Raw genomic sequence first — 15,004 nt, 5'->3', positions numbered from 1 at the left:
AGAATCGCGTGACTCGGGTGACTCGACTTATCTCACCTCACTCGACTCGCAGAATAAGGGCCATAATCCGACTTCAACCTAAATGTGGTCGTTCACCGGGGTGCTACGTAGTCTAGAATTCTCAATGAGGATCACTAAGCACTTCAAAGATTTGCATTATTTAAAATCATTTTATTTATTTTTTAATTTTGATCAGTATCTAACGAAGAAAACAGAAAAAAACACTTCCGAACACAACTATGAAATTAAATCTGCGAAAAAGTTATCGTGAATCTTTTTTCTAATCTGTTTTTCTCGTTAGACACTGATCAAATTTGGGAACATCAAAAGAAATCTTCAACGATAGGATAATATGCGACCCAGAGCTCTCTGTAACAATACTTTTCTTCTTATTTCCCATACAACGTACCCCAACTACGGCGCGAATGGTGCTGGAATTGGTTTCAAGAGATTCGTTTCGATACCTTAAGATAAATAAATATGGCTTTTCTCAAATAAAAACAATATATGAAGTCATCGTACTAGTTCAATGTGTTCGTATATTTAATATTCACCGTTGCCTGGCTATGCGGTATCTTTCATGTTCGTATATACTGGTTCATAGTTAATAATATACGTATGTGAGGAATAAAATGCACTCGTGATTTCTACTGTATTACTTCCATTTCATTAAGAATAATCGTAACGGCAATGGTTTTTTTTATTACTTGATCTTCCATCGGGTTCCTAAAATGACTGTGTGTGAACACTAATCCAGACTTAAACACGTATATTTTTCTTTGAAAATATATCTTCATGATGTAGTAACTTTACAGATTAAATAATCTTCATATAGCTTGCTGCTCTGGGACAAGCCCCCCCATCAATGGTAGTACTTTTGTAACGGGTTGTTTACTATTCTATAGCATTTCACACAATTCTCAAAAACACAATCTATTGCTTGCGATCTAAACTATTTACATCCTACGACACCAGTTCCCATTTGATAATATGCGGTTCAATCGAGAGCTTTTGCTGCAGAATCGACTGCATCACGTACTCGGTCGTGCAGATCTGGCACGCACCATGCTTGCTCTTCTGGATAAAGGGTTGAATAAAGATTCGATCCTCCGGACAACTTAAAATCACATAGCATCCCGGTTTATCCAGGTTCGTTTCTCGGATCTTCTTGACCGAACGTGCCGTTTTCTCAACCACTCCCCCACTCAGTTCAATCATTTGTTTTACATCCCGAATGGATGGCTTCACCTGAGGAGTAATGAAGAAAATCTTCCCTTCGAACAGTTTATTCCGGTTAGGTGATTCGAGAACTTTGTACAGTTCACACTTGAAGGTTTCGTCCAATTCTTTCACGTCCAGCCGATAGTTTTCGACCGGTAGGAAATATCCAGCACTGGCACTTTCGGTAATCCATTTGCTCGACAGCAAGTATCGAACGCTGGTCAGGGCCGTAATTAGTTTGACCGTTCTGGCTACTCGTGTCATTACTAGATGCGTGGCATCCGCAGGTCCGTTGGCTATACGACCACCGAGAGTCCTACTCGAAACAGAAAGAGAGGCAAAAAAAAGATGATAATAATATTCATCGGGGCCGGTGAAATTAATGAACGTGGAACTACACTTACATAACAGCCCTGGTGAGCCCCTCCGTATTGTCGATCTGGGAAAACATGATATTTGGTATGCTGTCGGCATCTGGCTGACGCTGGCAGACGATCTCAACGGGAATCGGTTCCAACGGCGGAAGCGTACGAGCCTTCTTCGCCGCGGATGCCGGTTGTGGCGGTTCCGTTAAACTACGCTTCACACGTTCGTGCGATTCGGACGTTAGATTTATCGGAGCCTTCCAGGCAGCTGAAATGGCATACAAAGCAAAGAAAATGATTGATTATTATTGAAACTGGACATTATTTTCGATGTGGAACACAACGCTTTGTTAACTATATAAAGGGGCACATAAGAAACTCAAAGAAGTGCGGTCATTTTCGTTTATAATGATAATATTATGTCACCTAACAATTGGAGATAATTCTAAGTATTGATTCGAATGGGTAAAGCTATGTATTTTCTCATTTGGAGGTTTGGAACCCCCAATGTATTTTCTATTATCTATCTGTTTTCTATCTATCTATTATCTTCTTGATATCTCCTCTGGTTCAAGTATGGTGCCAGCTACCGAAAAAAATTGGAATTTCGTTTTGAAACACCCTTGAAATGTGCCATGTGTTTTCGTCAAACGTATTATAGTATTTATTAATGCTCTCTGTGTTTAGTGTTTCGGAACGAAAAAACAGGTCGCGCATGCTTCTGGATGCTAGCATGAGTTATCGATACTGGGCAGAAGCAGTTAATACAGCTAACTATTTGCAAAACATACTGGTCACAAAGGTGAAGGATAAGACTACGTTCGAGATCGTTTTCGGTAGAAAACCGGACTTAAAGCATCTTCATGTTTTCGGTTTGCAAGCGTTTGTTTTAATACCATCGGAAAAACGAACGAAGTTGGAACCAAAAGCCGTTCGCATGACATTCATCGGGTACTCATCTCAACATAAAGGGTATCGCATGATTGATATGAACACGGATAAAGTCGTCATAAGCAGAGAGGTGCGTTTTGTAAAACAGAATAAGTTGGAAATTTTCCGTCCAACGAATCAAGTGCCGGAGGAAACAGATCGGATAATTGAGTTTCCACTGACATCGACTCCTATCGTAACAACTAACGAGGACGACAATGGAAGTATTCTGAGCGAATATGAAGATGCATTTGAAGAAGATTTCGAAAGATTTGAAGCAAGTTCGTTCTTTCGCGGGGATGATGAACAGGAGGAGCAAGTAAACGGTGAAATGCAACCAGATAATTTGCTACGTTATCAAGTCAATGGCCCTGTGAAAGAATTATCTGGTGAACCTTGTTCCTACAAGGAAACTATTAGCGGACCAGAAAAAAAAACATAGGATTCAAGCAATGTCGGATGAATTAGAATCGCTGCAACAGAACCAAACCTGGGAAGAAACTGAATTACCGCCTGGAAATAAACCTGTATGTTGTCGCTGGGTTTTCAAACGGAAGTACGACGAAGATTGGATAGCAATCCGTTACAAAGTCCGTCTTGTTGCGCAAGGGTTTACCCAAGTCTACGGTTCAGATTTCGACGAGGTTTTTGCACCTGTCACGAAGCAAGTTACGTTTCGAACGCTGCTAATAATCGCAACTAGGCGGAACATGTTTGTGAAACATATCGACGTTAGGACCGCGTACTTAAACAGCGAGCTGGACGAACAGATTTTCATGAAAGTTCCACCGGGTGTAACAGCTTCAAAGGGCAACACAGTTTGTTTATTGAAGAAAAGCATTTATGACCTCCGACAATCAGCGAGAATGTGGAACAGAAAGATTAATTGCGTTTTGAATAAAATGGGATTCAAGCCGACTGATGCTGATCCGTGTTTGTATGTGCGCCATCGTGGTGCAAAATCGTCATTTATTTTGTTGTATGTCGACGATTTGTTAGTCGCCAGTAAGAGCCAACAGGAATACGACGAGATTTTCAGATGTTTAGCAGCTAAATTCGAGCTTACTGAACTTGGAAATGTTCAGCATTTAGTCGGAATACGAGTGGAGAAACAGAGAAATAGGTTTGAGTCAGAAAGCGTATATTCAAAAATTGGCTGATCGTTTCGGAATGCAGGATGCTAAGGCATCAAAGATCCCCATGAACACAGGCTGCGTGCAGCAAAAGGAGGAGAGTGAGATAATGACTACAAATGAGAAGTTCCAAAGTCTCATCGGTGGTACCTAGCTGTGCAAACTCGACCGGATATTGCTATCAGTACGTCCATTCTCGGAAGGAAGGTGAGTCAACCAACTGCTGCTGATTTTGTTGGAACAAGTGATTTGAAATTGTTTGTTGGCGGAACTAGTGATCTCGAAGGCTTTGCAGACGCAGATTGTTCTGGGAACATTACCGACCGTAAATCCAATTCGGGGTTCTTGTTTCAACTCGGCGACCGTAAAACATCCTGTAAGAATCTTCGAGGACAATCAAAGCTGCATAAAACTATTGAAGCAGGAAGGAGGAATTAAACGTTCGAAGCACGTGGACACTAGGTACCATTTTGTTCGCAATATGGCTGGGCAGAATCAAATTAGCATCGTCTACTGTCCTTCCAAAAACATGTTAGCAGACTTACTGACGAAACCGTTGGCGTGGGTAAAACTGAAGAAGTTGCGTGAACGCATCGGACTGCGAACGACTTGTTGAGGAAGAGTGCTGGTGCGTGAATTATAATGTAACAGGCAACACGTATTCGCAGAATGACAACCACAGAGTATGGTAACATTTGATAGTAAAACTAACGTGTATTTCCTCTAAAATAATACACACACATGTATAACCTCCGATACAATAAATTGCATTACTCTTTATACTGTTAACCTGAAAAAACGTTTCCACTGTGTACTTCGTTCGCGAGGTGGTGATGCTTTCTTCTTCCGTACACTATAAGAGCTTTAATTTGATTCACGTTTAGCGAAAATTCGTTTATCCGTTGCTGAAAAATCGAAGTGAGTCCCGTTTTTAGAATTTTCTTCACCATTATCGGTGCTTTCGGAACAGAAAACCGGGGACTAATCGTTCCAAAGTAGGGTTATATATTCACCAACTAACAAGATCTGACAACTAGATGAATTTACCAGTGAGATTTTTTTTAAATCTGTACCTCGTTTCACCATCACTTTTGTAAAAAAAAAAAACTTTCAAGACCTTTCATTTGCATCTTAGTTTGTGAAAGAAAATCGGTTTAGAAATTTCCGAAAAAAATCAGTTCACCTTTTCTCATAAATTTGCCAATATTACCTTGTAATTCCGGAACCGGAAGCGGGACAAAAATAAAATTCAATAGCAGAATATGGAAATTCGTTTCAATGGAAATCGGTTTATGGAAATCGGTTTATGGAAATCGGTTCTGCCAACTTTGTGAAAAGCGAGTGACAATTTTTTTCTATTTTTTTGTGTATATCGCTCTGTAATTCTTGAGCCGAAAATCGAATCGGATTGCAATTAAATAGCAGCTTATGAGACCATAAGAACTTCCATTTGAATGTGAAAAACGGTTCAGCCATCTTTGAGAAACACACATACATACACACATACAGAATGGTATATGACAGTCGGTGGTAGTCAGTTTTCACAGCGACTGCACGGAACCACCCGCGATCCCATTTCAACCAGAATATTAGTTAATTTTCTGAATTCGATTGGTTAAAATTTGGTACAACTAATCGATTGTTGTTTTAACTAAACTGTTATTTTTGTTTTTCGATTAGCAGAAACGATGGTTGAAACAACTAATTTAACTGTTTGAAAAAAAAATGCTGTCAATTAGTGAGGACACATACCTTTCAATTCAACAAATATTTTAGTTGAAATAACTGGTGTTGTTATTGAAACAAAATTCTGTTAGTTGAAAAATAAATCGGTTTTATTTGTTTTAGACATTGCAAATAGTTGAATCAATTCGAATAATGTTATTGGTTTGGGAAAATTTTAGTCAATTTATATGAGCTTGGGTGCATCAACCGCTGGGAATTGGAATTTTGCGACGGCAATTCAAACGCGCCATTCAATCGCAGCGCGTTCTATGTGTTTGAAACCCTTCGCTCCTGTTACTTTCATAAATTCAATTCATGTCAAAAAGCGTTTTATTGCTAATCCATGAACATCATCATCGGTATCAAACAGCTGGAACTAAAACAGTCTGCTGGAAGTAAATAATGATCGAATTTGAAGCATAAAATTTTTGCGCATACCTGAAGGATTACGAGATGATCATTCATTAACATTTTCTAATTTGTCACCAAATCTTTTTCATCTTAAACAAGGTTAACTTTATCACAACACCGCTGTTAGATAAACACTTGTTATCATAAATTTTCTCAAATCGAATGAACACAATTTCACCAAACGCTTTAACCATCGATGTTGTTTTCATTGACATTTTGAAGCGACGCGAACAGATTTCAACTAAAAAAGTTGTTGATTTTGCATTGCAATTATTGTTTTGCTTTCAACTGTCTCCGGCATTTGACAGCATTCAAAACAACATATTTTTCAACTACTTGAATATATGCAAATCAAAAACCATATTGGTTGAATCAAAAATAAATTAGTTAAATCAACTATCGCAAAAATCAAAAACTGCGATATCGCAATTTTATGATCGAAGGGTTCTCCGTGTGCATAACTTTTATTTATGAGAAAGGCAAAACTGTTTAATCAATTACATGCAACACTACTAAAAATCGTGTTTCGCTTCGCTCCCAAACATCGCTTTATTATACAGCGCTCAAAGTTCCTACCTGGAATAGAGGGAAAATTCACTGGCACAAAAATATGGATATCTCCGTTAAAAAGAGACGGATTTTCACAATTTATAGCTTGTAGGATAGCTGTTACCGTGTCAAATCTAAGCCTCAAAACATATTTTAATTACAAGACCAAATATTGTCTGAAAATTTTGACAAAACTACGCACAACTCGAAAAGTAAACATGATAACAAAGATAAAATTGTGATTTCAATCAACAAAACAAATATCTAGCGTGACGTGAATGTAACACCCAGCTTATACATACAGTTCATAAGCAAGCCTGTTCATCTATTTTCTGTGATTATGAGTTATCAAGAAACATGAGAAAACTCGTTGTTAAACATAGCGCTCGAGGGAGCGATACGAATATCAGGGTTGCAGAAAAACTGAACCATCATCAAATCGCACATTGTTTCTTGGAAGAGGCTTTTGTACCTTTTCAAGGCCACCAAGAGGGACAATTTGATGGCGAATAAAGTGTTTTTCTTCTTTAATTTAATATGAAGAAAGCAACCGTGGAACGTCTTCGTATTTTGGTGTATGGTGAGCATGCTCTAGCTGAGCGAACGTGTCGGAAGTGGTTTCCACTTCCAACGCATAAATCACGAGCTATACGAATAGACTACAGTGGGCTGGGCATGTAAAAATAATGCCGGAAAAGAGAATGCCCTACGTGATACTCAACAGAGATCCTGGAAAAGTGTGTGCAATCGAGGAAGATGCGCGTACAGCGAGCGTCCAGAGCGACTGTAGAGCGGCGACCCAAGAAACCTTTTGTAATAACAGTGCATAATTTCAACTGCGTACCTTTCACACAACTGTCAAAAAATCTACAAGAAATGACAGGATTTCGACCCTGATAATTAAAACCTTTAATTGCTTTGTTCCACATCAATAGCTCGAACAACCCAATGGGGCTGATCATTGAAGTTTTTTGTCGTGAATACGACTTACTTTACTATGGGACGCCTTTTCAAAATTTACCCCATACAAGAATGGGCAGAATTCTATCGCGAATATCTCTGTATATCAAGAGAACCCGACAACATAATGTTTTCTATAAGCTATCGGAAATATGATCAGGAATTTGTGATTAAATTTTCAACAGCGTGAGATAACCATAAATAACTGAAAAACAAAGTTTTCTGAAACTTTTGGTAATAATGAGGTAAATTCATCACACTTGGTTTAGAGGTAGTCAGACACATATCAGTTCCGATTATCTATTGGACGAGTATGAAAGGTAGACTTTGATTTAAAACGTTCATTTCTTCTAGTGCTTCAGACGGAACTGGATGTAGAGATGGGGTTTTCCCACCAACATCACTAAGAACAAACCAAGTGTGAATCATGAAACGCTCAGGCCGTGCTCACATTTGGACGGTCGTCCAAATGTGAGCACGGCCTGAGCGTTTCAAAATTATGTTTCAGAAACTTAGTTCCAGAATACAGGTTTTGAATTTAGAGCCTGTATGTTGGAACTAAATTCTGTTCTAAGTTCTGAATTTAGTTCAGGTCCAGCCCTTATTCCTGAATTCTTCGAATCGGTTCTTTTTAGAACCATTAACATATTCCCAAAGAACTATGCGAAATTTTACTTTACAATATACGGCCCTTTTTTCAACCAGTTGTAGTTCGTAGTTATTGTAGGAACTTTTTGCTGGTTTGCTATATAAAATGCATAGCATCGATTTAGTTTAGGCGCATCGTTTCAAATTCTAGTAGTAAAGAAGGGTAAAGTAAAGCTGGCACAATTCACATAATCGATCAACTAATTGATATTCGAAAGAAAAAAGAAAGCGCTCCAATTTTTTTCTGTATTCACGACATCCAATTATGTCTCTGGCATCACACACCTGTACTTTTGTATTTTGGGTATACTCACTCATCAAATGCATCACCAGATTGTAATCGATCCGGAATGGCGAGTTCAGATTGAACTGTTGGTACTTTGGCCCGTCACACTGCTGCATCGCACTGAGATTGCCCAGCAGGATATCGCTTAGCCACACCGTGTTGACCGTTGGAATGTTCCACTCTTTGGCGCATTTGTACTTCTGGTTGTCGATTCGCTTGCAAACCAGAACCGTGTTCGATTTGCTGAAGTAGGGGGTCATTTTCGCACCGGACTCTTCGATCATCTGCTTGATGCGGACACGTTCCTCCCCCTCGAATCCCGTGATCGACATGTTGTGCTTCGGCGCCGGTTTCTGGTTGCCGAAAATGGAAGGTGTTGGCAGATGCAGAGCTTGCCACGGTGGAAGCAGCTGCTTTTTCAGTACTATATCGTTCAACCAGTAGGACGTGATGCACCGTTTGGCGTCCCGAATAGCCTGCATAACAACGCCGTGCCGTTGAGTTCGACAGAGTACGTGAGTCACTTTGGGGCTGTAGTACTGTTCTATTTCGCCACCGTGCTTCCGAATGATGGTTATCCAGTCTTCAATTTCGTTTTTGTGCGTCTCGTCGTACTCGATGATGACAAACACACACCCGAGAAGGAACAATTCCGGCGGAAGCTTCAGATTGGGATTGTGTCCGTAGTATTGCGGTCGTGGCAGTGGAGCACGACCGGGACTGAAGGGAGGAGCACCACTTTTCATCGCCGACGGTGACTGGGGGATTCCGGGGGTTCCCGGTGGAACCTGCTGAACAATTTGGTTCACTACGGTACCGACCGGTGTTCCAGCGTTGGTAATGTTGCCAAGAGTGCGACGTTGTTGCTGCTGTTGAAGTACAATTAAATCCTGCGGAGACCGAGGTATCATTGTTTGCTGCAGAGCGGCATTGTGTTGGGCTGTCATCATTCGCAATGTTCCTGCTGCCGATGGTTCAGCTGCGGAGGCTCCCTCCGGGAGATTAGGTACTACACTGCCATTCGATCCGAGTCGACTGCTGAGCATGTTTGCCAGAGCCGTCTTTGTTTGGTTCTTCATTTGCTGTGCACCGTGAGGAATATTGGGATCCTGTGCTGGTCCTACGGGGGATCCGACTATGGTTTGTTGAACTATTGTCGCAGAACCATCGCCAACGACGTCCGGTGGAAATCCAGCTCCACGCGGAGAAATGGCTTGGCCCTGCTGCGGTTGTCCTTGGGCACCCTTTTGAGCCTGCTCTCGCTGCAGTTGCATCTGAAGAAGTCGATGTTGTTGCTGTTGACGTTCAAGCTGAATCCGTTGCTGTTGTTGTTGCTGCTGTTGCTGCTGCTGGGGTGAACTGTTCGGATCCACAGGAAATTGACCCATAGGGGAACCGGGGGGAACCACATTCTGTTGAGTTATGGGACTAAGACCGGGAGCACCGGGACGAACTACGCCTTGGCGAGCGTTTTGCTGTTGAATCCATTGCATTTGCTGCTGTTGGTTCAGTCCCGGAGGCATGGGGCCTCGATAAATGATTTGCTGCTGACGAACGCCAGGTTGAACACCGGGATGACCCGGACGAGCTTGAAATGATGCCGCCTGTTGTTGGCGTTGCATCAAAACCCGTTGCTTACCCAACCGATCGATATATTCTTGCCGACTGGCAGGATCCAGCTTTTGCAGCGTGGCATGAGTTTGCGGATCCAGCTGAATATACTGCCGCTGCACGGGAGGACGAAGGGTAGATCTAACGAACTGTGGTGGTACCCCAGGTTGACCTGGCACTACACCGGGTTGACCAGGAACAGCAGCTCCCGGTGGAACGATCGTTTGCTGAATTATGGTAGCACCGGCGGGAAGCCCTTGCGGTTGTTGCTGAAACTGATGTATCGGTGATTGATTGGGCTGTTGTTGAATGGGACTTTGTGGTGTCCACTGTTGTGGTTGACCAGGCCCCGGTTGACCAGATATCACCTGCTGCTGTTGCTGTGTTTGCTGAATTATTTCTCCACCTGGACCAGTTTGCTGTAGAATTTGACCGTCCATGGTTTGTGCTGTTTGTGGAGGACCTTGTCCAACGATCTGATGCTGTAGAATCGTAGGACCTTGGCCTTGCTGAGGACCAGCTTGTTGTTGTTGTTGTAGCAACTGATGGACGGTACCACCGCTAGTAGAAAGTGTCTGCTGAATAATTTGCTGCTGCGGTTGGCCCGGTTGAGCACCTTGAATGATCATGGGTTGCTGGGCATGTTGTTGCTGTTGCTGTTGTTGTTGTTGTTGTTGTTGGGCAAGCATTTGTTGCTGGATAATTGTCGGTTGCTGATTCGGAACCATTTGATGCTGCTGTACGACAATGGTTTGCTGTTGAGGTTGTCCGGTTTGCTGTCCAGACATCATTCCAGGACCAGCTGAATTCAATACTTGTTGTGATTGCTGTTGTTGTTGTTGTTGCTGCTGTTGTTGTGGCTGTCCCGGCATAGAAGATTGTTGATTCAGACTCTGCTGCAGTGTGCGCTGCTGTATGTGAACGACGTTCGGTCCAGCTTGTTGCAAAATTTGTCCTGGCGGACCCGGACCGGCTCCACTAACAATAATCTGCTGTGATTGCTGTTGTTGCTGCTGCTGCTGTTGTTGTTGTTTCTGTTGTTGCAAGCTTTGCATGTACTGGATTCGCTGTTGTTGGGTCATTGCTTGCATTTGACCCGGCAATGGACCCGATGAAGAAGTGATGATTTGCTGTTGATTCGTTCCCTGATTGATGATGACGATATTTTGCGGTTGACCGCCGGGTTGATTGCTACCCGGGGGGCCTTGCAGGACTTGCTGTTGGACGATACGTTGCACTATTTGCTGAGGTGGTCCTTGCTGCTGCTGACCTGGTGGCATTCCAGGTCCGGCCGGTTTTTGCATTTGTTGTTGCTGTTGTAAAATCTGTTGCTGCGATTGCGGTTGTTGTTGTTGTTGATTTTGTGGTTGACCGACGATTAGCTGTTTGGTGATCGTTTGATAGTTGGTAGAAATAGGAGGATGGATGATTGTTTGCTGAATGATTTTTGTCTGATGACCTTGACCAGCCTGCAGTTGCTGAATGCTCTGCTGTTGAAGCAACTGACCAGGCGAAGGACCCGGCTGAGAACCACTTTGATTACTCAACTGCTGTTGCTGTTGCTGCTGTGAAAGTGTTCTCTGTATCATCAATTGCTGCTGTTGTTGTTGTTGTTGCTGTGGTTGACCCGGTCCTGAAATGTGTTGAATCTGCTGTTGACTAACCGGTATCGGTTGCTGACCGAGCTGCTGGGGTTGCGATGATTGTGGAACACTTCCCGGAGGACCCTGATTAATGGTAACCTGTCGTATGATTTTCTGTTGCTGCTGCTGCTGTGGTCCTTCAGTTCCAGCAGTTAAATTGGACATGATTTGCTGGATTTGTTGCTGTGGTGTTTGTTGCGGCTGCTGCTGAGGTTGACCTCCTTTGAACACAACTTGAATATTTTGCTTCGGTTGACCCGGCTGCTGTTGTTGTTGAATCACTTGTTGTATGATCTGATTGGGTTGTCCCTGTTGCATCTGGATTTGATTCTGATGTATAATTTGTTGCTGCTGAGGAGATTGCTGTTGTAGCATTTGTTGCTGCGGTTGGGATTGTAGAATATGTTGCTGCTGCTGTTGTTGTTGATGCTGTTGTTGTTGCTGTTGTTGTTGCTGCTGTTGTTGTTGTTGTTGCTGCATTTGTTTTTGCTGTTGAAGCAACTGTTGTTGGGCCATCTTCTGTTGAATTTGATTTACATTGTGTTGCACCTGCTGTTGCAGAGTGGGTTGCTGAATGTTTTGCTGAGGGATTGATGGATTCGGTTGTTGCAGCACTTGTTGCTGAATCTGTTGAATCTGCTGTTGTTGTTGTTGCAACTGCGCCACATTGGGTTGCTGCTGTTGTTGTTGCTGCTGCTGTTGTTGTTGTTGCTGTTGCAATTGCATCTGCTGCTGATGCAACTGTTGTTGATGTATTTGCTGTTGCTGAAGTTGTTGTTGTTGCATAACAGCACTAGAAATTAAAACAAAAAAACATTTAAAATTACCATACTACATAATAAAACCACCTACTTTTGTGCTTGATTGGGATGTTGCTGTTGTTGTTGTTGCATATGCTGAGTTTGGTTTGATAATTGAGGCTGTTGTTGTTGCGGTTGTGATAACTGTTGTTGTGGTGGCTGTTGCATTGTTTGCTGATGCTGCTGTAGCTGCTGCTGAATCATAGGTTGTTGTTGCTGCTGCTGCTGTTGCTGTTGTGGCTGTTGACTACTTTGATTTAAAGATTGCTGCATTATAATCTGCAAGGATTTACCAAAAATATTGCTCATGTTTAATCTTTTCTTACACTAGAAACAAATAACTTACCTTCTGGAACTGCTGCTGTATTGATTGCTGTTGAATGTTTTGTTGTTGCTGTTGCTGTTGCAGTTGCAACTGTTGCTGAAACTGAATTTGCTGCTGTTGCTGTATTTGTTGATTCTGTAGCTGGATCTGCTGTAAACTTTGACCGGTTGGACCAGTCGGTCGGGTTGGGTTTGGCAGCTGTTGTTGCTGATTATGCTGTAATTGGTCCTGCAAATGTGCCTGCTGCTGTTGCTGCTGTGATTGAACCGGTCCCGGAGGTCGAGCGAACCTGGCACCAACGATTTGTTGCTGTCCTTGCACGTTTTGTATTAGTTGCTGGGCTGGCTGTGGTTGTTGCTGTGACTGTATTTGAATTGGTTGTGCAGGAGCGACACTTTTCGGTGCCTCTGGAGCTGCCTGCGACTGTACCTGAGAACTGGGATTGTCTTCCTCTTTCTTACCGTTTCCACTGGTCGGTACTTCCGTTTTGGCTATATTCTCTTCAAAATCAAACCCTATTATACTGGATAAAGGTTTCTCTTGTTCCGGTTTTTGAACCGGTGTTGACGGTCTCTGTGGAGCTTGTTTGAAAATTCTCGGTGTTATAACCAACCGTGGATGATAAACTTCGCAGCTCAAAAGCTTGCCTCCTTTTACACACTCAATCACCCAGTCCGGTGTCACCGGAGTGATCCCACTGATGCCGAGCACCTTTGCGTAGATCGATCCTTTCGCAGCACCGCAGATTAAATGTGTTGTTTGACGATCAATATGATTTCGAAATGAACCACCGTAGAAGGTCACAATTCCGTACAACTTTCGCAGATCCCTATTATCTAGCTGGGTGGCTCCAAACGTGAGATTGCTAAAGAGGGCCGATTTTAGAGGAAAGTATGCTTTAGTTGAGGCAGGCCTTCCTAGCCGCACCGAAGCAATAACCCAAGCTTCGGAAACAGACGGTACGTCGTAAAGATCTGCCGCTTGGTTTATGTCGTTTTCGTCGTAATTAGCTCCGCATACAACGTGTGTGATGAAGTCCATTAAGTTAGAGATAGATGCTCCGCCATCTTCGAGCAGTTTCGAGATCTGAAAACAAAAAAAAAACACCAAATAAATAACACCAATCAAACTGAGTGTCAACCTCTATTCCCCATTACCTTCGGATCTAGTGTACCAGTGATAAAACACTTAACCGTTTTGAACAGATCGTCTCGAATCTTCAGATTGTCCAGGGCGCTGGTGACAGCAGAGGAAGCACCGGCGGCCACCGAATCATTCACCCGACTCTCATCGTTTACGCTCATTGTTGCGAACAGCTCTATGGCAATCGGTCAACAAACACGGGAAAAAGATTTTCATGGAAAACAACCCACCACTACGGTCATCGATAAACAATTTCATTTCATACAATACAAGCACAACCAATCGGAAAAGCGGCGACACAACAAAACAAATCTGTACGCAAGCGTTTGTACAACACTCGGAAAAACACCAACACCGACGTCTCTCCCGCAGGAGGCAGGCACAAGAAGAAGAGTTTCGGGCTACGAAATTTTCTCGTATTTTTCAAATGCTGTTTAATTGAAGGAACATTCCGACGACTAGCGGATGGCAGCGAATTCCCGTTCAGTACATTCAATTGCGTAAACGGAAGAAAACTTTTGCGAGAAATTTTCACTTTTTTCACTGTTTTCCGGCCTAAACGTATCAAGCGAAAAATGCTGATCCGAATACTTCTTGACGCACTTCGATTTTCAGCATACGTTTCTGGAGTAGTGTGAGTGAATGCGAGTGCGAAAAAAAATTATCATTGGTAACGAACAAGGGTGCCAGTCGAACAGTGCGGATTGAAAAATACTTTCACACTAAAAATAAACTAATCATTAATGAGTACCAGTAGAATTTTTTTGGGTAGAACCACTGCGCTGCAATCTGATATCTCTACCCGAATAAACCTCCACATGAATGGTATTTTGAGGATACATTATTATTCCGTTCAATTTCCTTTTATTGTTTACAAAACGATAAATCGACATTTCGGTAATCTTATTGACCATTTCCATTATAGTCAGGCCTGATTTTACAATATACCGAATAGGCTGTTAAGTAATGTTACTATACAAAAATGGTAATTTTCTCGACCAATTTTTATTGAAATCGATAAAAGAAGTGGTTTGCTTATAACCCATTTTACAAAAACTCTCGCTCAGTGAAACTTTCAACCTTTTCAATACCACAATATATATACACTAAGGTATCTTTTTACACAGTTTCTTCTCGCATGGTTTTTTTATACACGGCTTTTTTATACGGATTCCGGAATTAACACGGTTTTAATTTACGCGGTTTTCGCAATTAACACGGTTTCTGATGAGAGTTTAAAAAGTACTGCCATTT

At 42.2% G+C, this 15,004-nt stretch overlaps 1 protein-coding gene across 1 annotated transcript; it reads right to left on the bottom strand.

The window, feature by feature from the left end:
- Positions 1–519: 519 nt before the first annotated feature.
- Positions 520–14,360, bottom strand: LOC131427881 (PAX-interacting protein 1). Its single transcript, XM_058591442.1, has 6 exons — positions 13,765–14,360; positions 12,629–13,693; positions 12,335–12,561; positions 8,257–12,275; positions 1,626–1,854; positions 520–1,537 (listed from the first exon to the last, which is right to left on the bottom strand). Exons 1-6 carry the CDS (start codon positions 13,909–13,911, stop codon positions 964–966), a joined length of 6,261 nt encoding a protein of 2,086 aa, XP_058447425.1. The 5' UTR covers positions 13,912–14,360; the 3' UTR covers positions 520–963.
- Positions 14,361–15,004: the final 644 nt, after the last annotated feature.

Source organism: Malaya genurostris, chromosome 2 (genome assembly GCF_030247185.1).
Source record: "Malaya genurostris strain Urasoe2022 chromosome 2, Malgen_1.1, whole genome shotgun sequence".
NCBI lineage: Eukaryota > Metazoa > Arthropoda > Insecta > Diptera > Culicidae > Malaya > Malaya genurostris.
The sequence above is the reverse complement of the archived record's forward strand: the minus strand, read 5'-3'. Positions and strand labels throughout refer to the sequence as shown.